Here is a 22,865-nt window from a genome sequence, read left to right on the forward strand (position 1 = left end):
TTAAAGTAATCAACTAGGCAAACATAGGAGGTGGGGGTGAGATGCGTATTATGGCTGAAGTGGTTGACAAGGATCAGTGCTGTTGACACTACATGGAAATAATGAGGATGGAGGAAATCTTTTCCTTTGAAAAGAAAATGGGTTCAACTCTAATTGAGCTGGGGGGGGGGGATCCTCAAAGTATTCCTTTCTGAGCAGCTGCTGGTATGTCAGAGGCTTGGAATTGGCATGGTGAATCTAAAACTGTCTCAGCAGTGGTGAGCTGACCTCACCCAAGTTCCAAGCCCTACTCTGCATGATCCTTCTTCCCTCAGCCTCAGAGCTGAAATGCTCATGAGCTCTTTCCTATTGGCTGGAAAGACCAATTGAAGTTCCCTTGCCCATGTTAGGAGGTGTACGCCTCCTGAACTAAAGATAGAAACAGCTGGCCCTTCCAGGCAGCTAAAAGCCTCCAGACTAATAGGTGTTTCCCACTCGGCAGCCAGACTCCTTGAAATACCCTTTTAGTAATTTTACAAACGCTTCCATGTCTCTACTCTGCCATAACAAAGGCTGTGGGCAGCACTTTGACCCCAATACCAATCTTCCTGGTGAGTAAATCCTGATGGAGCCAAGGGCTCTGTGGTGGTGGGGGGCGGTCAGCTGTGAGGTAGTCTGTTTAAGGACCAGAGAAAGAAACTTTGCATACCTGCCCTAGTTTAATTAGTCTGTGTGATCTTTAACCTTTGGTGATTTTTTTTTTTACATTTTATGGAAAGAAACCATAAACATAAACCTGGGGAAGACGTGAGAAATGATATTTGGAATGGTTATCTTTCTTTCCTTCTTTCCTTGATACTTCTGGTATCCACAGATTCCTGTTGCCATCACCCTGGGGTCCCAATCTTCCATGATGCACTTAAGGTGAGGAGTAGGTGAGGGGGATAGCAAGAGCATTTCCCAAAGGAGATACACCCAGGAAGCTAAGCTGATCTGGGTCTCTTGTTATCAGGGTTGGTCCTGCTGCCGAAAGCGAACTGTAGATTTCTCTGAGTTCTTAAACATCAAGGTAAATCCTTTACTTCCTTGGATTCTGCCCCAATAGAAGGATTCTGTTCCTAATCTTTATTTCCTTATCTGCACTAGGGCTGTACTATGGGACCACACTGTGCTGAGAAGCTTCCTGAGGCCCCTCAACCTGAGGGCCCTGTTACGAGCAGTTCTCTTCAGGAGCAAAAACCTCTGAACTTGATTCCAAAGTCAGCAGAGACCTTGCGCCGGGAAAGGCCCAAGTAAAGAGGAGGCCCCTAGGTTTTTCCTACTTTCATGCAGCTTCTTAGGAGTGATTAATGGGTCCCTGGGATTTGGGAACTAGGGACCAGAGATGTAAGGAGGGCCAGGCGTTCAGGGTTTGAATGTTGTCTATCCTGTGCCTTAGGGGAAATTTGTATCTGGAAATAATATCCTTTGCTCTGAAGTGGTATGCTGGAATAGATACTTGAATCAATAGAATAGATAGCCCCTCACAAATACATATTTAGGGTATAATACAAGGGGAATTGTTGAGAATGACTTGATTTTATTTCTTTCTGGGAAAGACCTTTAAGGTAAATCTTATATCAAGAAAAGGATGTCTTGGTACCAGTTTACTCCAAGAAAAAAAAAAAAAAAGAAAGAAAAGGATGTGTTATTTGGCAGCCAGGAGGCTGCGGAGAATAAATTTTGTGGGAATAATACAAGCAGCAGAATAAAGTCATATTAGGTCCACAGTTAAAGAAAAAATGACACAGTTCTGCAGAGAAACGTGGTTAGATTTAGAGCAACTGAGTAAAAGTGCAAAAAGCACTGGCGATTTCCCCCAGGGCTCAGGAATTTGGGATGTCCATAGAGATGAAAATTGGCAATGGGTTACTACCCAAATTCTCCAACCTTGCCTCACTTTCACCAGATTTCAATTCCATTACCATGGGTGAGAGTGCTGGAGTTGGAAATCATGATTAATAGGTCAGAACTAAATCAACCACCCATAACCCCTAGGTCGGAGTTGCCCCCAAAGCTGCTGCCACTAAATATATCCCAAGCCCTGGAAATGGCACTGGAACAGAAGGAACTAGACCAGGAACCTGGGGCAGGTAGGTGGATCTTTAGTAAGACAGACTTACAGACTGGAATTTAGTAGAAGTGACAATTGGGTAGGGGTGATGGATAGGTTCCTGACTCTGTTTCCCTTGCCCAGGACTTGACACTGGTCTGATCCGGACTGGTTCCAGCTGCCAGAACCCAGGATGTGATGCTGTGAGTGAGAGTTTTCAGGGGCTGAAGCATGATGTGGCTGAGCGATGCTACACATGAGAGATGACTGAGTATAGATATGAGGCTGGGTGGGGTATACCTTAGAATTACCTGATTATTTTCCTGATTCTCCTTTGTCCTTCTTAGGTTTACCAAGGCCCTGAGAGTGATGCTACTCCATGTACCTACCACCCAGGAGCACCTCGATTCCATGAGGGGTGAGGGAGGGGACTGAGTGGGCTGTGAAATGGGTTTCTCCCAATATCGGTCACAAGATGGGGTTGTGGGGGGAGGGAATTCAGTTGAATTGTCTTCCTTACCTCAGGATGAAATCTTGGAGCTGTTGTGGCATCCAGACCCTGGATTTTGGGGCATTCCTGGCACAGCCAGGATGCAGAGTTGGTAGACATGACTGGGGGAAGCAGGTAAGCCCCAACTTTCCTGAAATCTTGATTAGAACCCAATCTTAGAGATAAATTCTCCCTGTACTTCATGGCCAAGCTCCCTATATTCTCCCCTTAGTACAAACCAAATAAAATTCGGCTCCTTGTCTCTGAACAGTCTGGAGGCTTTGAATATGAGGTGTGTGTTAACCTTTCTGAGACTCTCTCCTCTCCACATATACCATGGCAATTCTCCTTGGGTTAAGAGTTTATTCTTTTTTTTTTTTGAGACAGAGTCTTGCTTTGTTGCCTAGGCTAGAGTGAGTACCGTGGCGTCAGCCTAGCTCACAGCAACCTCAAACTCCTGGGCTCAAGTGATCCTCCTGCCTCAGCCTCCCGAGTAGCTGGGTCTACAGGCATGCGCCACCATGCCCGGCTAATTTTTTCTCTATATATTGGTTGGCCAATTAATTTCTTTCTATTTATAATAGAGACGGGGTCTCGGTCTTGCTCAGGCTGGTTTCAAACTCCTGACCTTGAGCAATCCTCCCGCCTCGGCCTCCCAGAGTGCTAGGATTACAGGCATGAGCCACCGCGCCCGGCCAAGAGTTTATTCTTACCACCTGCATTTCACATCTTCTCTTCAGCTGCCAACATCTTGCCGCCATGATTGGCACCAGACAGATTCATTAGTAGTGGTGACTGTGTATGGCCAGATTCCACTTCCTGCGTTCAACTGGGTGAAGGCCAGTCAAACTGAGGTGAGGACTGATCTGATGCTGGATGGGAGGATAGTGAATTGGGTGATATTATAATTGTACAGGCACAGTGGTTGTATGTAGTTAACCTGTAGGCTCCCTAGTCCCCTAAGAGGTAGTGAGAGCTAGCTGCTAAGTCAGGGTTATCTGGCTGGCCTGTGGATCACACCTCTGACCTGCTTCTCTGTCATGACTTGTTCTGACCTTCTGGAATTGTTACTACCCCTGTAATTCTTTTCTCTCAGCTTCATATCCACATTGTCTTTGATGGTAACCGTGTGTTCCAAGCACAGATGAAGCTCTGGGGGGTAAGTGAATAGAAAGGGGGACAGGAGGGGGAGGCAGATGGGATGAAAAAAGGGCCAGCCTGGAATGAATAGAGGGTGTCTTGAGGGAAAGAGTTATAGTGGGAAAGTGGAGGTTTTCTCTTCATTTGCTTTCATATTCTTTCTCTCCCTCTCTCCCTTCCCCTTCCCTCCTCTCTCTCCCACTTTTCATTTCTTTTTTCTCTCTCTCCCCCTTATTAATTATCTTATTCCTCCCTTATCTTTTTTCCTACCTTAAATTTAAACATTTTTCTCTCTCTCAATAATCACCACCTCACCTTGACCCAAATTCTTTTGATTTCTTCATTCTCTCTTTCTTCTGTGTTCCTCTATCTTTCCCTCCTCCTCAGGTCATAGACGTGGAGCAGAGCTCTGTCTCCTTGATGCCATCTCGGGTTGAAATCTCTCTGGTCAAGGCTGACCCAGGATCCTGGGCCCAGCTGGAGCACCCCGATGCGCTAGCTGAGAAGGCTAGGGCAGGGGTTGTGTTAGAAATGGATGAGGAAGAATCTGAGGATTCAGATGATCTGAGCTGGACAGAGGAGGAGGAAGAGGAGGAAGCAATGGGGGAATAGTGACACCAGACAGTTGAGTGTCTAGGTAGAACTTCAATGACTCCCTTAGAACCCCAGAGACCAGGATATGGTTGGCCATGTGGTGTCATTGAGTGGCAGAAGGCTGAAAGAGGGGAGAACAAGACTGTCCAAACCATGCTGTTTTTTTCCCTTAAATAAATCTTGTATTCTGCAGTTTCACACAGTGTCATTCTCTCACCTCACTAAGATCGTATTTATTGACCTGACTTTCTGTGTGTGTTTGACACACGTGTGAAAACAAGCACATGCACATTCAATCTACTCTTCGCAACCACCAGGTATTTACTACTTCCTATGTGCCCAGTTATGTGTTAGGTGGTTTAGAGGTATCTGAGAAACAGAAGACTCACTCATTTCTCTCAAGAAAAATTATAGTCTGGCTGACAAGTCAAGGATATTCCGTAAGAAATAATAATAAACATTATTAGGTAGTTTAACTGAGTACTAAATTGTGCAGTACAGTTTTTAAGAGCTGTAGGAGTTGAAAGAATGGGAAGGTTAATATAGACTATAGTAAAAAGGGAAGGTTCTGTAGAAGTACATTTTGTTTTATAGCTTTCTTGAGATACACTTCACATACCACACTATTTATCCATTTAAAGTATAAAGTTCAGTGTTATTTTTAATATAACCTCACAGAGTTGCACAACCACAATCAGGTTTTTTTTTTTTTTTTTTTTGAGACAGAGTCTCACTCTGTTGCTCGAGCTAGAGTGCCATCGAGTCAGCCTAGCTCACAGCAACCTCAAACTCCTGGGCTCAAGCAATCCTTCTGCCTCAGCCTCCCGAGTAGCTGGGACTATAGGTACATGCCACCATGCCAGCTAATTTTTTCTATATATTTTTAGTTGGGCAATTAATTTATTTCTATTTTTAGTAGAGATGGGGTCTTGCTCTTGCTCAGGCTGGTTTCAAACTCCTGACCTTGAGCTATCCACCCGCCTCTGCCTCCCAGAGTGCTAGGATTATAGGTATGAGCCACCGCACCCGGCCAAAAGTTTAATTTTGATGAAGCACAATTTGTCTATTTTTTCCTTTGGTTGCTTATGCTTTCGGTGTCATATCCAATAAACTATTAACTAATCCAAGGTCATGAAGATTTGCCCTATGTTTTCTTCTAAGAGTTTTATAGTTTTAGCTTTTACATTTAGGTCTTTAATCCATTTTGAGTTAATTTTTGTATGTGGTCTGGGGTAGGGGTCCAACCTTATGCTTTTGTGTGTGAACATCCAGTTGTCCTAACACCATTTGTTGAAAAGACTATTCTTTCCCCATTGAATTGTCTTGATACCCTAGTTGAAAATTAACTGATCATAAATGTGAGAGTTAAGAAGTATAGTTGACCCTTGGAACCATGGGGCACCAAACCCCTGTGCAGTTGAAAAAATTCATTTAGAACTTTTGACTTGCCAAAAACTTAAGTACTAACAGCCTACTGTTGACCAGAAGCTTTACTGACAAAATAAATAGTCAGCACATATTTTGTATGTTATATGTATTATATGCTGCATTCTTACAATAAAGTAAGCTAGACAAAAGAAAATGTTATTAGGAAAATCTTGATCTTATTGAAGAGAAGATATATTTACTATTCATTAAGTGGAATTGGGTCATTATAAAGGTCTTCATCCTTGTCATCTTCACATTGAGTAGGCTGTGAAGGAGAAAGATGAAGAGGGTTAGCCTTGTTGTCTTATGGGTGGCAGAGGCAGTGAAAATCTGCATGTAAGTGGACCTACACAGTTCAAATGCATGTTGTTCAAGGGTCAACTGTATATTTTGAATGAAAATTTGAAAAATGAGAAATTTGGTTGGGAATGGAAGAGTACATAGAGCCATACTGAGACAGAGATGTTTTATTTTATTTTTTGTATGTTATTTTAAATTCCCAAAGTAGGACATTGCCACTGTAAAAAAAAAATCTCAATGCAAGACCGGGCACAGTGGCTCACTCCTGTAATCCTAGCACTCTGGGAGGCCGAGGCAGGTGGATCAGTCAAGGTCAGGAGTTCGAAATGAGCCTGAGCAAGAGCGAAACCCTGTCTCTACTAAAAAAAAAAAAGAATAGAAATTAGCTGGACAACTAAAAATATATAGAAAAAATTAGCCGGGCATGGTGGTGCATGCCTGTAGTCCCAGCCACTCAGGAGGCTGAGGCAGGAGGATTGCTTGAGCCCAGGAGTTTGAGGTTGTGGTCAACTAGGCTGATGCCACGACACTTTAGCTCTTCTTAATCGGAGGACTTATCTGTGTTTTGAGTATCCCTTGAGTTAGATTTATTCCCTCAACAGAGTGGGAGATTCAAACTCCAAGAAACAGGGAACAAGGAAGCTCACCAAACCTTAGATCATCTCAAGTTTTTTCATAGTGCCCTTTCTTCTCAGTTCAGATTCAAGGAGCATAGGGTCTCATTGGGAACTTGGAGTAAAATCAGGTGGGGGAAATGGATGTGGGCAGCAAAGGTGAGGGATTACAACATAGCATGGCTCATAATTTGGAAGTTGAGGCAAGATTAGGCAAGATACATCCAAGGATATGACTTCTACCTCACAGATGTTTTATCAGAGATAAAGGGGCTTCCTGGGCCAGGTACGGTGGCTCACACCTGTAATCCTAGCACTCTGAGAGGCAGAGGCGGGCGGATTGCTGGAGGTCAGGAGTTTGAAACCAGCCTGAGCAAGAGCGAGACCCCATCTCTACTATAAATAGAAAGAAATTAATTGGCCAACTAATATATATAGAAAAAATTAGCCGGGCATGGTGGCGCGTGCCTGTAGTCCCAGCTACTCGGGAGGCTGAGGCAGAAGGATTGCTTGAGCCCAGGAGTTTGAGGTTGCTGTGAGCTAAGCTGACACCACGTCACTCACTCTAGCCTGGGCAACAAAGCGAGACTCTGTCTCTAAATAAATAGATAGATAGATAGATAGATAGATAGATAGATAGATAGATAGATAGATAGATAGATAGATAGATAGGGCTTCCTGAACCTCCAGGATATTTAGTAATTCTGGCTCTGCTCTATGCTGTCATTCTATGGATTTGAAGTACATATAAACTTTCCCCTTTGAACTGAACTCTTCAGAGAGCGTCTTTTTAACCCTGGTGGCTTGGCAGTTTACTCTCTTTTTTTTGTTTTGTCTTTTGAGACAGGGTCTCCCTCTGTCACCTAGGCTAGAGTGCAGTGGCCTCATCACAGTGCACTGCAACCTCGAACTCCTGGGCTCAAGCAATCCTCCTGCCTCAGCCTCCCAAATAGCTGGGACTACAAGGCACACACCATCATGCCTAGCTAATTTTTCTATTTTTTTGTAGAGATAAAGTCTCGCTATGTTGCTCAGGCTGGTCTCCAACTTCGGGCCTCAAGTGATACTCCTGCCTTGGCCTCCCAGAGTGCTAGGATTACAGGTGTGAGCAACCACACCTAGCCAAATTTACTCTTAATGTCATTTTTCCATGGGGGACATGGGCTTTGATGACATTTTTTAAAAATGTGGATAATAAGAGAAATCCTAAAAAACTTTTAGAGATAAAATGTATATAGAAAGGTACATGAAGTACATGAATCTTAAATTTACAACTTTTTCCTATCTTCTTATCAAAATCAGGGGACCAGCAACTGTCCAGAAATCCTGAAGAGAACAGAGGTGAGAAATCAAAAAGTTCAAGTAATCCTTATTGCATATACAAAATTTCAAATTCACAGCATGAATAAAGTAGGATGCTAGTTCATTTTACATAGCCAAACCCTAACATGTAAGAAATTTTCAAGCAGGTGTATAACATGAATAACAACTATAGCCATAGCTACCATTTCTCATACAAACTAATTGTTCCACGCACTAAGCTAAGTGCTTTGTACACATTATCTCATTTAATCGCCTACTTCCCACTGTCAAATCTATATATTTGTTCTCATTAGAACAAATCCTCTCCCTACATCCTTTTACACTTCTCATTTCTTCTCACTGTGTGTTGGATCCTATTTCCTCACACCTTCTGAGAAACTTTACAATATTAATTATCCTTTCTCTCTCTTGTTTAGTCAACCTTTCCCTTATTGGGATATTTTTATTGACATTTAAACTGCTCAAGTCTCTCCAATCTTATAAAAACAATTTCCCTTGAGTTCACATACTTCTCCAGGTACTACTTAACTCCTTTCTCTCCTTTAGAGCCAAACTTCTTAAAATAACTGTATTCTTTTTTTTTTTTTTTTTTTTTTTTTTTTTTTTTTGAGACAGAGTCTCGCTTTGTTGCCCAGGCTAGAGTGAGTGCCGTGGCGTCAGCCTAGCTCACAGCAACCTCAAACTCCTGGGCTCAAGTGATCCTTCTGCCTCAGCCTCCCGGGTAGCTGGGACTACAGGCATGCGCCACCATGCCCGGCTAATTTTTTTTATATATATATCAGTTGGCCAATTAATTTCTTTCTATTTATAGTAGAGACGGGGTCTCGCTCTTGCTCAGGCTGGTTTTGAACTCCTGACCTTGAGCAATCCGCCCGCCTCGGCCTCCCAAGAGCTAGGATTACAGGCGTGAGCCACAGCGCCCGGCCTAATAACTGTATTCTTGTTCCTTTTCCTTCTTCCTACTCTTTTTGTAACACACTTTAATCTGACTTCCAACCCCCTTAATCTGTGGTGATATGGTCACCATTGACTACCAAATCACTAAATGTAGTAGATACTTTTAGTCTTGATCTTGACCTCTCCAGCAGAATTTGACACTCATGGCTGGGTGTGGTGGCTCACACCTCTAATCCCAGCACTTTTGGAGGCTGAGGCAGGAGTGTCAGTTGAGGCCAGGAGTTCGAGAACAGCCTGGGCAACATAGTGAGACCCTTTCTTTACAAAACATACAAAAATTAGTTGGGTATGGTGGTACACGCCTGTATTCCCAGCTACTTGGGAGGCTGAGGCAGGAGGATTGCTTGAGTCAAAGCATTTGAGGTTGAAGTTTGAGGTATGATGATGCTACTGTATTCTACCCTGGGCAATAGAGTGAGACCCTGTCTCAAAAAAATATTTTTTTTGACACTCATGATCGTTTCCTCTTTGAAATATTAATACATGCATTGGCTTTTGTGACCCTCATTCCTCTTCATTGTCCTACTTCTCTGGCTATTCCTTTTGGTCTCCTTTGTAGGCTTCTCCTTTTCTACCTGGCCAGTCAGTGATGAAGTTCCTTAGGATTCAGTCCTAGGCTTGCTCTCTTCTCATATAACTCTCTTCTAGACACTCTGAATTACGAGTCACTCCCATGATTTCAAATATCACCCACATGCAGATGACTCACACATTTTAATCTCTAGGCTATATCTTTCCTCTGAGTCCTAGATCTAGTAAGTACCATTTAAGTGTTTGCTATTATTACTGTTGCTACTATTCTTTCTCTTCACCAAAAGGTTTTACCTCAGCCTGTTAGGAAAGTTGGGGTGCCTTTTCTCTCTCTTTTTTTTTTTTTTTTTTTTGAGACAGTCTCACTCTGTTGCCCCGGCTAGAGTGAGTGCTGTGGCGTCAGCCTAGCTCACAGCAACCTCAAACTCCTGGGCTCAAGCAATCCTCCTGCCTCAGCCTCCCGAGTAGCTGGGACTATAGGCATGCGCCACCATGCCCGGCTCATATTTTCTATATATTTTTTTAGTTGGTCAATTAATTTCTTTCTATTTTTAGTAGAGACGGGGGTCTCTCTCTTGCTCAGGCTGGTTTCAAACTCCTGACCTTGAGCGATCCTCCTGCCTCTGCCTCCCCGAGTGCTAGGATTACAGACAGGCGTGAGCCACCGCACCCAGCCTCTTTTTATTTTTTTAAGAGAGGGAGGACATATCACCAATATCCAATTTTACAGTGTTTCAATGAGAAAATAGAATTTTCTTGACACTCAGGTCTTGGTACTCTCTAAAATAGTAACGTATTTAACATACAATTGCATCAGCCTCAGAATTTAAGGAAACTATATTCACCTGTTGAGGGAGTACGGGTATCCTGTGAAGAAGGCCACTGTGCTAGGCACTTCTACCCACGCTATTTACTTAATTCTTGTACCTGCTCTGTGCAATAGGTATTATTAAGCCAATTTCTTATACATGAGGAAACCAAGGCTCAAAGAAGAAAATAGCTCAATTGAGGTCACACAGCTACTGATTAAAACCTCAGTCATTGCTAAGAGCTGTCCTAGAACCATTTGAAAATATCGAAAACCTCAGGACGCAACAGAGATCTAAGAAGAGGAGCTTGACATCCTGCCCTTCTAGCCTGTCAGAGTCCCTTTGACAAGCCTAACTGGGGACAGGGGAGGCTCCTGGTTGATCAGTGATATCCTACATCGCTAGAAGGCTTTTCCAAACCACTTTTACATCTCTGATCACCTGATCTCTAACCTCTCAGTCTCAGTAAGACCCCCTAGGTACTCTACCTCTCATTTCATCCAGATGAAGTAATTATCTTCCAGTTACACTAGGTTCTCCCCCACCCCACGCTCCATGGGCAGCCGCTTCGGCATCACTGTCTCTGGGACCCCGCCTCCACCATCTTCTTCCTTTCTGTTCCCAACGTCCCAGAACATTGCTCGAGGGAGAACCAAGTAGACAAATATAAATGCGTGCTGTCCAGTTGCAACTTGGTCCTTGCAGCTGCTCAGCAACCCTTTTGTCTCGTACATTCCCTGGCACTCTCCCACAGAGGCTGTCGCAGACCTTCTTTTTCTTCAAACTACAAATTCCAGTCTCCTTCCTTCCACTTCCAAAGACTTCCTATTCGATACTTTTATTACATTAATTGTCCCTCCTTCAACAAATCAATAATATCCTTTTTCCCTTCCAGCCATGTCCTCTAGCCATCCACTTCCCTTCCTGAGGAAGCAATAAATGTTATTTATCTTTCCAGAAATATTTTCTGAGTCTATAAGCAAAAATATGGAAAAGAAGTAACTTTTACTGGTTGTTAAAGAGGAATAGGACTTGGATAGGTGGAAAGGAGATGACATTCCAACCAGAGGAAACATCCTAAGCAAAGGCACAGAAGTGGACGTGAATAAGATATATTTAGAAAACAGGGTATAGCAAGTAATCCCTTGAGAAATAATCCCAGCTGCTGCCTCAACTGCTACTTCTCCTTTTCCAGTTGACTTCAGCCCAATCACTTCTCTGCCTGTCCTGTTCTACATACCAGCTTAGTGGAAATCTGAAACTACATGGCCCCTCACCCATCCTATCTTGCCAGGACCTCAGTTACTATTTATTGAGCTTTGACCCCAACCATCTGTTTGAGTCACGTTAAAGAAGTCCCAGATTCTTCCTGGTACACTCTCTAACGCAGACACCTTCCATTTCCATTTCCTTAGTCACATGGATAATTTCCTAACATCACTAAAAACAGGACAATGAGTATAAAAGATGCAATATAAAGATGTTATTCATTTTATTAATATATACACAACATATAGAGGTCAAAGGAACATGTTAAACTAAGCAACAGACATACCATCAACAAAACCCAGACTGTGTGCAACTCTACTGAAAAACACTGCCATTTCTTCAATAAAAAAAATACAAAGGGCCAGGCATGCTGGCTCACACCTGTAATCCTAGCACTTTGGGAGGCCGAGGCAAGAGGATCACTTGAGGTCAAGAGTTCAAGACTAGCCTGAGCAACATAGTGAGACCCCATCTCTACAAAAAATAGAAAAATTAGCTGGTTGTATTAGCTGGTACACGCCTATAGTCTCAGCTACTCTGGAGGCTGAGGCAGAAGGATCACTTTAGCCCAGGAGTTTACAAAGCAAGACCATCTCAAAAAAAAAAAAAAAAAAAAAAAAGAAAAGAAAAGAAAAAGAAATTGTAAGGGGCCAGGCGTAGTGGTTCACACCTATAATCCCAGCATTTTGGGAGGCAGAGCCCAGGAGTTTGAGACTAGCCTGGGCAACAGAGTGAGACCCTATCTCTACAAAAAAGATTTTAAAAATTAGCCAGGTGTGGTGGTACATGCCTACAGTCCCAGCTACTTTGGAGGCTGAGGTGGTAGGCTTGCTTGAACCTGGGAGTTTAAGGCTGCAATGAGCTATGATCATGCTACTAAACTCCAGCCTGGGCAACAGAGCAAGACCCTATCTCTTAAAAAAATTTTTTTTCAATGAAAAAAAGAGATAAAGGGAACCTTTAGACCAGGCATGGTGGCTCACGCCTGTAATTCTAGAACTCTGGGAGGCCTGAGGCAGGAGGATCGCTCAAGGTCAGGAGTTCGAGACCAGCCTCAGCAAGAGCAAGACCGCATCTCTACTAAAAATAGAAAGAAATTTTCTGGACAACTAAAAATATATGTAGAAAAAATTAGCCGGGCATGTTTAGTTTACAAGTGACATATAATACATACCCACAGGCCAGGCGCTGTGGCTCACGCCTGTAATCCTAGCTCTTGGGAGGCCGAGGCGGGCGGATTGCTCAAGGTCAGGAGTTCAAAACCAGCCTGAGCAAGAGCGAGACCCCGTCTCTACTATAAATAGAAAGAAATTAATTGGCCAACTGATATATATATAAAAAAATTAGCCGGGCATGGTGGCGCATGCCTGTAGTCCCAGCTACCCGGGAGGCTGAGGCAGAAGGATCGCTCGAGCCCAGGAGTTTGAGGTTGCTGTGAGCTAGGCTGACGCCACGGCACTCACTCTAGCCTGGGCAACAAAGCGAGACTCTGTCTCAAAAAAAAAAAAAAAAAATACATACCCACAAATCACAATTTGTAGACTTTATTTGGCTACCGATTCAAACAAAAAAGTTGTAAAAAAATTTTTGACACTTATGAAACTATTAGAAATTTAAATACTGACTTAGTATCTGATGATATTTAGGCATTATTGTTTATTTTATGTGTGCTAATGGTATCACAATTAGGATTTGTTTTAAAAAGGGATCTTTACCTTTTGGAGATACATACTGAAATATTTAGGTATGGAATGATATAATGTCTGGGATTTGCTCCAACATAACATAGGAGGGATAAAGTAGATGGGGCTATACATGAAACAAGAGTTGATACTAGTTGAAACTGTTTGGTAAATGGGGATTCATTAGACTACTCTGTCTACTTTTGTACATGTAATAAATTCGCCCCCCAAAAGTTTTAAAACAGTATTATTGAATTGTCAAACATCTGATGAAAGCGTGTATGTTAGTGTGAAGGAGTGGAACAGGAGGAGCTGGAATGTAAGGAGAGGAAGGTCTGCGACAGCCTCTGTGGGAGAGTGCCAGGGAATGTACGAGACAAAAGGGTTGCTGAGCAGCTGCAAGGACCAAGTTGCAACTGGACAGCACGCATTTATATTTGTCTACTTGGTTCTCCCTCGAGCAATGTTCTGGGACGTTGGGAACAGAAAGGAAGAAGATGGTGGAGGCGGGGTCCCAGAGACAGTGATGCCGAAGCGGCTGCCCATGGAGCGTGGGGTGGGGGAGAACCTAGTGTAACTGGAAGATAATTACTTCATCTGGATGAAATGAGAGGTAGAGTACCTAGGGGGTCTTACTGAGACTGAGAGGTTAGAGATCAGGTGATCAGAGATGTAAAAGTGGTTTGGAAAAGCCTTCTAGCGATGTAGGATATCACTGATCAACCAGGAGCCTCCCCTGTCCCCAGTTAGGCTTGTCAAAGGGACTCTGACAGGCTAGAAGGGCAGGATGTCAAGCTCCTCTTCTTAGATCTCTGTTTTGTTTTATTTGTTTGTTTGTGTCTTTAAGACAGAGTCTCACTCAGTTGCCCTGGGTAGAGTGCGGTGGTGTCAGCCTAGCTCACAGCAACCTCCAACTCCTGGGCTCAAGTGATCCTCCTGCCTCAGCCTCCCGAGGAGCTGGGACTACAGGCATGCGCCACCATGCCTGGCTAATTTTTTTCTATATATTTTGAGTTTTCCAATTAATTTCTTTCTATTTTTAGTAGAGACGGGGTCTCACTCTTGTTCAGGCTGGTCTCAAACTCTTGAGCTCAAACGATCCTCCCTCCTCAACCTCCCAGAGTGCTAGGATTATAGGCGTGAGCCACTGGGCCCAGCCTAGATCTCTGTTGCATCCTTAGGTTTTGGATATTTTCAAATGGGCTCTAGGACAGCTCTTGGCAATGATTGAGGTTCTTAAGCAGGTAGATTTCATCACTGAAAGTGGATCTTCTGTAAGAGGCATGGTAGGAATAATAAAAAAATTAAAGAAACTCTATTTATTGAGTTTTTACTGTGATCCAGACACTGTAATAAAGATGTGTGTGTATTTTCATTTAATTCTCAACAAAGTGTATAAAATGGCATTTTTTGAGACAGGGTCTTGCTGTGTTATCTGGGCTACAGTGCAGTGGCATCATCATAGCTCACTACAACCTAAACTCCTGGACTCGGGTTCATCCTCCTGCCTCAGCCTCCCGAGTAGCTGGGACTACAGGCATGTGCCACCATGCCCGGCTAATTTTTATTTTGTGGAGGTGGGGTCTTGCTCTGTTGCTCAGACTGGAACTCCTCCTGGCTTCAAGTAATCCTCCTGCCTTGGCCTCCCAAAGTGCTAGGATTGCAGGCATGAGCCACCGCACCCAGCAAAAAAGCATTATTACTTTTTTTAATAGATGGGGAACCTGAGGCTCAGGGAGGTTGTATGATTTTCTTTAGGTCACACAGCAAGTGTGAGAGCTGGAACTCAAATCTGGGTCTGACTATGAAGCCTGTATTCTTTGTTTGGTGTCCAGCAATACTTTTCCAGCAAACACTCCTTCCCCCATTAAATGAATCTTATTTTGCCAATGACAAGAGTCATAACATTATAAATGCATTCTCCCACACAAAATAATTAAAATATTTTGGTGAGTAAGAGATTAATTCAGTAGGATGGAAGAGAATCTTAGTGGCATTGAAACCAGTTGAAGATAATTGCAGTGGTTTAGGGGAGAAGATGAGACCCCAGACTAAGTGGGTATGGTAGTAAGAATGGAGGCTAGGGGCCGGGCGTGGTGGCTCACGCCTGTAATCCTAGCACTCTGGGAGGAAGAGGCAGGAGGATCACTTGAGCTCAGGAGTTTGAGACCAGCCTGAACAAAAGTGAGACTACATCTCTATTACAAATAGAAAAATTAGCTGGGCTTCATGGCTTGCGCCTGTAGTCCCAGCTACCCAGCTACTTTAACCCTTTGCACTTACTTGCTTTTTTCTCGATTCCTTTATTCTACTCGGGATTTAATTTTTTAAATACCCCAGATTTTACAAAGCGCAGCAGTAGAATAAAAAACGAGTTTCGGCCGGGCGCAGTGGCTCACGCCTGTAATCCTAGCACTCTGGGAGGCCCAGGTGGGCGGATTACTCGAGGTCAGGAGTTCGAAACCAGCCTGAGCAAGAGCGAGACCCCGTCTCTACTATAAATAGAAAGAAATTAATTGGCCAACTAATATATATAGAAAAAATTAGCCGGGCATGGTGGCGTATGCCTGTAGTCCCAGCTACTTGGGAGGCTGAGGCAGGAGGACTGCTTGAGCCCAGGAGTTTGAGGTTGCTGTGAGCTAGGCTGATGCCATGGCACTCACTCTAGCCTGGGCAACAAGTGAGACTCTGTCTCAAAAACAAAAAAAACTGGAGTTTCTTTTCATACAAACTTATTTATTTGGATTTTTTTATTGATACATTCAAAGAGTAATTTTAATCTCTATAATTTTTGCTAACCGTGTCAGGTCACACTCGACATCCAAGTGCAAAGGGTTAAAACTAGGCAGGCATGGTGGAAATTAGCCATGTGCCTGTAGTCCCAGCTACTTGGGAGGCTGAGGCAGGAGGATTGCTTGAACCCAGGAGTTTGAGGTTGCTGTGAGCTAGGCTGATGCCACGACACTCTAGCCCAGGCAACAGAGTGAGACTCTGTCTCAAACTAAAAGAAAATGGAGGATAGGGTAATGGCTTTAACAGAGAGTTTTATAGGTAGAAGTGAATGTAATTTGGCCATGCTGGTCTTCTGTGTTCCTTGAATGTATGCAGTTCATTCCTTCCTCAGTGCCTCTGTACTGTCTGATCGTCCTACCTGGAATTCTCTTCCTCCAGATCTTTGAATGGCTGGTTCCTTCTTGTCATTCATATCTCAGCTCAAATATCACCTGTCATGATGGGGAACCAATTAATTATCTGGAAAACTGGTTGTTAAAGGGAATCAAGCATTTATCCTGCCTTTCCTAGATGAACTGGATAATAAAATAGTAGGTGAGAGGACATCTCTTTTTACAAAGCTATTCCAATGAATAAAAAGAAAAAGAAATGATACAATTAGAATATCACCATTTTGCAATCCTCAAAAGACAAATAGATATAGGTAGTAAGCATTAACAATTTCTAAGGTCACAAAGAGATCAGGCATTATGGCCATCCTATAGTCACACCAAAAGGATGGAACCTGAGTTTGATTTAGTCTTTGGGTCCAGCTGCCAATATGCAGGGAATACAGAAGACAGAGGGACTGCATGATATGCATAAAATTAGCAGAATCCAGATCAAGAAGGTTTATAGGTAAATTGCCCAAGTTCTTCCACAGATAGGCTGTAAGAAAAAGAAAGGAATATAAGGAGTATCTGTAGATTAAAAGATTCTTAAGACATCACATTTAAAGAAAATGAGCAAGACTAGAGTATCTAAGGATCCATATTTGGTGATAAGACTATTTTGAAAAGCCTGCAAGGAAATGATTAATAGAAATGTCAGGATAGTTGGTGGTTAGTTATGGGGGAGGGTTGTGATTGGAACAAGACATGGAAGGGCTGCTGCCATGGGTGGAGAAGAGCTACTTCTTAACGGGAGTACTGTTTACCTTATTCGGTAAGCCATATGTTTGATATGTATGGTTTTCTATATCTGTGCTTCATTTTACAATAAAACAATTTTTTAATAAAAAAAAAATCACCTCGGCCGGGTGTGGTGGCTCATGCCTGTAATCCTAGCACTCTGGGAGGCCGAGGCGGGCGGATTGCTCGAGGTCAGGAGTTCAAAACCAGCCTGAGCAAGAGCGAGACCCCGTCTCTACTATAAATAGAAAGAAATTAATTGGCCAACTAATATATATAGAAAAAATTAGCTGGGCATGGTGGTGCATGCCTGTAGTCCCAGCTACTTGGGAGGCTGAGGCAGAAGGATCGCTTGAGCCCAGGAGTTTGAGGTTGCTGTGAGCTAGGCTGATGCCATGGCACTCACTCTAGCCTGGGCAACAAAGCGAGACTCTGTCTCAAAAAAAAAAAATCACCTCTCAAAGAGGCCTGTCTTCACCATCATCGCCAAATTAGCACCAACTGTCCCAGTCACTATCGCATTATCCTGTTTGATTTTCCCCACAGCCCTTATCAACTGAAGTTTCCTCACACGAGGAGCTATGTTACATAATTGTTAGGGAGCTCCTGCCTCGGCCTCCTAAAGTGCAGGATTACAGGCGTGAGCCACCTCGCCTGGGCCAGAACATAATTGTGAAGAGGACAAACTATAACAGGCTGTCTGGGGTCAAGTCTTGCCTTCTCTACTTACTAGCTGTATGACCTTCAACTATTTAAGGGCTGTATGCTTCACTTTCCCCAACTGTAAAATGGGGATAATAATAGTGCTTATATCATAGAACCATTAAGAATATTAAATAAATTAGGCCAGGCGTGGTAGCTCACGCCTGTAATCCTAGCACTCTGGGAGGCCGAGGTGGGCGGATTACTCGAGGTCAGGAGTTCAAAACAAGCCTGAGCAAGAGCAAGACCCCGTCTCTACTATAAAATAGAAAGAAATTAATTGGCCAACTAATATATATAGAAAAAAATTAGCCTGGCATGGTGGCGCATGCCTGTAGTCCCAGCTACTCGGGAGGCTGAGGCAGGAGGATTGCTTGAGCCCAGGAGTTTGAGATTGCTGTGAGCTAGGCTGACGCCACAACACTCACTCTAGCCTGGGCAACAAAGTGAGACTCTGTCTCAAAAAATAAAATAATAATAATAATTTTAGAACAATTACCTGGGGCCGGGCACAGTGGCTCGCACCTGTAATCCTACCATTCTGGGAGGGTCAGGAGTTCGAGGCCAGCCCCAGCAACAGCAAGACTCCTGTCTCTACTAAAAATAGAAAGAAATAGCTGGGCGACTAAAAATTTATTTTGTTTTATTTTATTTTACTTTACTCTTTTTGAGACAGAGTCTCACTCTGTTGCCCGGGCTAGAGTGCCGTGGCGTCAGCCTAGCTCACAGCAACCTCCAACTCCTGGGCTCAAGCAATCCTGCCTCAGCCTGCCAAGTAGCTGGGACTACAGGAATGCACAACCTTGCCTGGCTAATTAAAAATATAAAAAATTAGCTGCCTGTAGTCCCAGCTACTCAGGAAGCTGAGGCATAAGGATCGCTTGAGCCCAGGAGTTTGAGGTTGCTGTGAGCTAGGCTGGCGCCACGGCACTGTAGCCTGGGCGGCAGAGCGAGACTCTGTCTCAACAAAAAAGAGAACTATATCAATTGCAGTATATAGTCCTTATTCGGATCCTGATTCAAACAAACTAAAAATAAATATTTATGAGACAATGGGAAAAATTTGAAAGGTCATTGTACATTTGATGACATTAAAAACTGTTATTTTTTTATTGTATTTTTTCAAGACAGAGTCTCACTGCGTTGCCCGGGCAAGAGTGCATGGCATCAGCCTAACTCACAGCAACCTCAAACTCCTGGGCTTAAGTGATCCTCCTGCCTCAGCCTCCTGAGTAGCTGGGACTACAGATGTGCACCACCGTGCCTGGCTAATTTTTTCTATTTTTGGTAGAGACGGGGTCTCGATCTTGGTCAGGCTGGTCTTGAACTCCTGAGCTCAAATGATCCGCCCACCTCGGCCTCCCAGAGTGCTAGGATTACAGGCATGAGCCACCTCGCCTGTCCAATTGCTATATTTCTTAAATATTTTAATTTATAGGTGCCCCTTCTATGCATCCCTACTTTTTTTTTCTTCTATAGGATTTATTTGTTTAAAAAAGTGGGTTGTTTGTCCTATAGAGCTTCCCATAGAATGGATTTTAGTTGTATCCCTGTGGTGGTGTTCTTCTGTTTCCTGTATTTCTTGAATATCCATTAGATATAGATGCTTGATTAAATTTAGATTCAGGTTCTATTTTTCCCCCCCTTTTTTGAAAAGAATACTGTCTGTATAGTATTGTGTACTTCCATAAATAGATACAAAGTCTCTTACTCCTTTTTTTTTAAATTAATTAATTAATTAATTAATTTATTTATTTATTCCTTCGTTCGTTCATTCATTCATTCATTCATTCATCATTCATGCATGCATGCATTCATTTAATTTTTGAGAGAGAGTCTCACTTTGTTGCCCAGGCTAGAGTGAGTGCCATGGCCTCAGCCTAGCTCATGGCAACCTCAACCTCCTGGGCTCAAGCAATCCTCCTGCCTCAGCCTCCAAAGTAGCTGTGACTACAGGCATGCACCACCATGCCCGGCTAATTTTTCTTTCTATATATATTACTTGGCCAATTAATTTCTTTCTATTTATAGTAGAGATGGGGTCTTGATCTTTCTCGGGCTGGTTTGAACTCGTGACCTCCAGCAATCCTCCCGCCTCAGCCTCCCAGAGAGCTAGGATTACAGGTGTGCTGGTGTAGGGCAAAGGAATTTGTAGGCTAGAGGAAGGGCAGAGGAATTCTTCCAATTGTCGGGAATTTACTTGGGTGGGGCAATGAGCTAACCGCAAACCTTTGCTTCTGGTCATTGCTTCTCTTACTCCTTTTAGGATCTTCTTTTTGATGTTCTGAAGTTTCACTACAGTGTGTCTGGGTAAAGATTTTTCTCTTTTTTCCCCTACTGTTTGTAATTCCTGAATGTTGAAGATTGGCATCTTTCATGAGTTCTCAGCTATTTTCTCTTCAACTCTGCTACTCCACTGTTTTCTCTCTTTGTCACCTGAATTCGAATTAGACATTACCTATAAGCATGGGGCTTTTAAAATTTAGGCTGTAGGCCACCAGGGATCAGATGAGCTCAGAGCAAAGATCTGTTTCAGCACTTACTAGTGGAATTGTGGTTTTTCCCTGTTTCTTCTGTGTCCTGTACTTTACTGCCAGTGTACCATATGTACATATGTTCGTATGGATGGATATATAAATACATACTTAGAAATATATCTTGAGATCTATTCTATATCACTACATGGTCTACCTCATTCCTTTGCTTTTTTCATTTATTGAGGTCTAACTTAACATAGGGTAAAATACACAAATCTTAATTATACATTTTTACATTGTGTATACCTATATAACCTCCCACTGTGTCAAAATACAGAATATTTCCAGCACCACAGAAGGCCGGTTCCTTATGCTCCCTCTCATGCATTACCCACTCCCAAGATTAACTACAATCTGACCTCTCTAACCATAGATTAGCTTTGCCTGTATTTGGATTTTATATAAATGGAAGCATACATGGTATGTATTCTTTTACATCTGACTTCTTTTTTTTTTTTTTTTTTTTTTTGAGACAGAGTCTTACTTTGTTGCCCAGGCTAGAGTGAGTGCCGTGGCATCAGCCTGGCTCACAGCAACCTCAATCTCCGGGGCTCAGCGATCCTCCTGCCTCAGCCTCCCGAGTAGCTGGGACTACAGGCATGCGCCACCATGCCCGGCTAATTTTTTGTATATATATTTTTAGTTGGTCAATTAATTTATTTCTATTTTTGGTAGAGACGGGGTCTCGCTCAGGCTGGTTTTGAACTCCTGACCTTGAGCAATCCGCCCGCCTCGGCCTCCCAAAGTGCTAGGATTACAGGCGTGAGCCACCACGCCCGGCCTACATCTGACTTCTTTAATGAAACATTGTGAGCTTCATTTATGTTGTTAAATATATCAGTAGTTCTTTTTCATTGGTGTGTACAATTCTACCTTATTTTTCTTAAAATTAACTTCTGTTTTATAGTTATAGCAAGATTTAGTTAACCAATCCTCTATTGATGGATATTTAAGTTGTTTTCAGCCTTTTGTAGTGGAAACACTATTGCAATGCATATGTTTGTTTATACCTCTTTGCCAATGGGTGTAAGCATATCAGGAGTCGAGGTTATGGGGCCAGCCCTGAAGAGCAGGTTGACCCCTGACTGTCATAGACAGGGGCACGGGGCCACCCTTGGAGATACTTGGGACACATTTCCTACCAAGTCACCCTAGGATTCTCCCTGTCCTCGAACTCTCCATCCCTACCCTCATCCACCAGATTAACTAGGTCCAAAAAATCAGAGCTCACTGAGAAGGAGTAATACACAAAACAGGGCCCCTGTGAAGCCTCACATGGCTCCACCCCAGCCTCAGTCTTCCTGGGCAACCCCCAAGACCTCTCACCTTTCTTGTGTGATCTGGGAAGTGGGCTTGGTTGAACAAGATGTGGTTCTTGGGTAGGAAATGGAGGGAGATAAAATCCAAGACATGTATGTGCTAAGTGAAAGGTTATGTGTATTATTAGTATTAATAGATATTGCCAAATTGCCTTCCAAAGAGGGTATATTAATTTACACACTTTTATACACTTAACAACAATATATTAACATATAAGGGCCTGATTCCTAACATCTTTGACAACTATTAACAATTTTTTATCTTTGATAATCTGATAGGCAAAAATTAGAAACCTATAATTTAAAAATATTTTTGTTCTTTAACTGAAAATATATACACATGGCAAAAATAATTCAAACAGTATAAAAGGATATATACAATGAAAGTTGTATATTACCCCTATTCCATTAATCCTAATCCTTATTTCCCCTGGTTCCCTTTCCAGAGAAAACCACTATTGCCAGTTTCTTATGTATCTTCCAGATATATTCTATGTAAATCATGCATATGCAAGTACATATGGGTGAATATATGTGTGTGCACAAGTATGTTTGAATATTTCTGTCTATCTGGTCTGGTTTATTGGTGAAAACAGAAGTTTACTTTCCTTTTTCCACTTAAAAATATATCTATATATCCATCTCTTCCCCTCTTTTTTTTCAGAAATGGTAGCATGCTATTATTCTCTCTGCTTTTTTCACTTAACATATCTTTTGAGATTGTGTCATATCAATACACACACACACATATCATAATTAATTTAACCAATCCTAGGCATTTTGGTTGTTCCCAATAACCTGTTATTACAAATAATCTCCTGGAACATACTTATTTGTGTGGATGTGCCAGTATAGCTGTAGGATAAATTACTAGAAGTATATATTTTGTTCTTTTGTTCTTTCTTTTTTTTTTTTGAGACAGAGTCTCACTTTGTTGCCCAGGCTAGAGTGAATGCCGAGGTGTCAGCCTGGCTCACAGCAACCTCAAACTACTGGGCTTAAGCAATCCTCCTGCCTCAGCCTCCCAAGTAGCTGGGACTACAGGCATGCGCCACCATGCCCGGCTAATTTTTCTATATACATATATTAGTTGGCCAATTAATTTCTATTTATAGTAGAGACGGGGTCTCGCTCTTGCTCACATTGGTTTCGAACTCCTGAGCTCAAAGGATCTGCCCGCCTCGGCCTCCCAGAGAG

At 42.7% G+C, this 22,865-nt stretch overlaps 1 protein-coding gene across 2 annotated transcripts; it reads left to right on the plus strand.

Annotated features, from left to right (window-relative positions):
* Positions 1-4,493, plus strand: ITGB1BP2 (integrin subunit beta 1 binding protein 2). Of its 2 annotated transcripts, XM_075999405.1 has the most exons (11): positions 1-590; positions 854-903; positions 992-1,048; positions 1,126-1,271; positions 2,017-2,111; positions 2,216-2,274; positions 2,419-2,489; positions 2,597-2,696; positions 3,302-3,415; positions 3,658-3,720; positions 4,089-4,493. In XM_075999405.1, the coding sequence occupies exons 1-11, from the start codon at positions 527-529 to the stop codon at positions 4,311-4,313; spliced, it is 1,044 nt and encodes a 347-aa protein (XP_075855520.1). In that variant the 5' UTR covers positions 1-526; the 3' UTR covers positions 4,314-4,493. The 2 variants fall into 2 exon arrangements, with proteins under 2 accessions (XP_075855520.1, XP_075855519.1); XM_075999404.1 differs by having other exon boundaries at positions 1-903.
* The last annotated feature ends 18,372 nt before the right edge of the window (positions 4,494-22,865 follow it).

The sequence above is a fragment of the Microcebus murinus genome, chromosome X (genome assembly GCF_040939455.1).
Source record: "Microcebus murinus isolate Inina chromosome X, M.murinus_Inina_mat1.0, whole genome shotgun sequence".
In the NCBI taxonomy this organism is placed as follows: Eukaryota; Metazoa; Chordata; class Mammalia; order Primates; family Cheirogaleidae; genus Microcebus; species Microcebus murinus.

Coding starts and splice junctions, on each gene's coding strand:
- ITGB1BP2 (XM_075999404.1), top strand. CDS start 751: ATGGAAAGAAACCATAAACATAAACCTGGGGAAGACGTGAGAAATGAT. Junction 904..991: donor TCTTCCATGATGCACTTAAG/GTGAGGAGTAGG, acceptor TCTTGTTATCAG/GGTTGGTCCTGCTGCCGAAA. Junction 1,049..1,125: donor CTGAGTTCTTAAACATCAAG/GTAAATCCTTTA, acceptor TATCTGCACTAG/GGCTGTACTATGGGACCACA.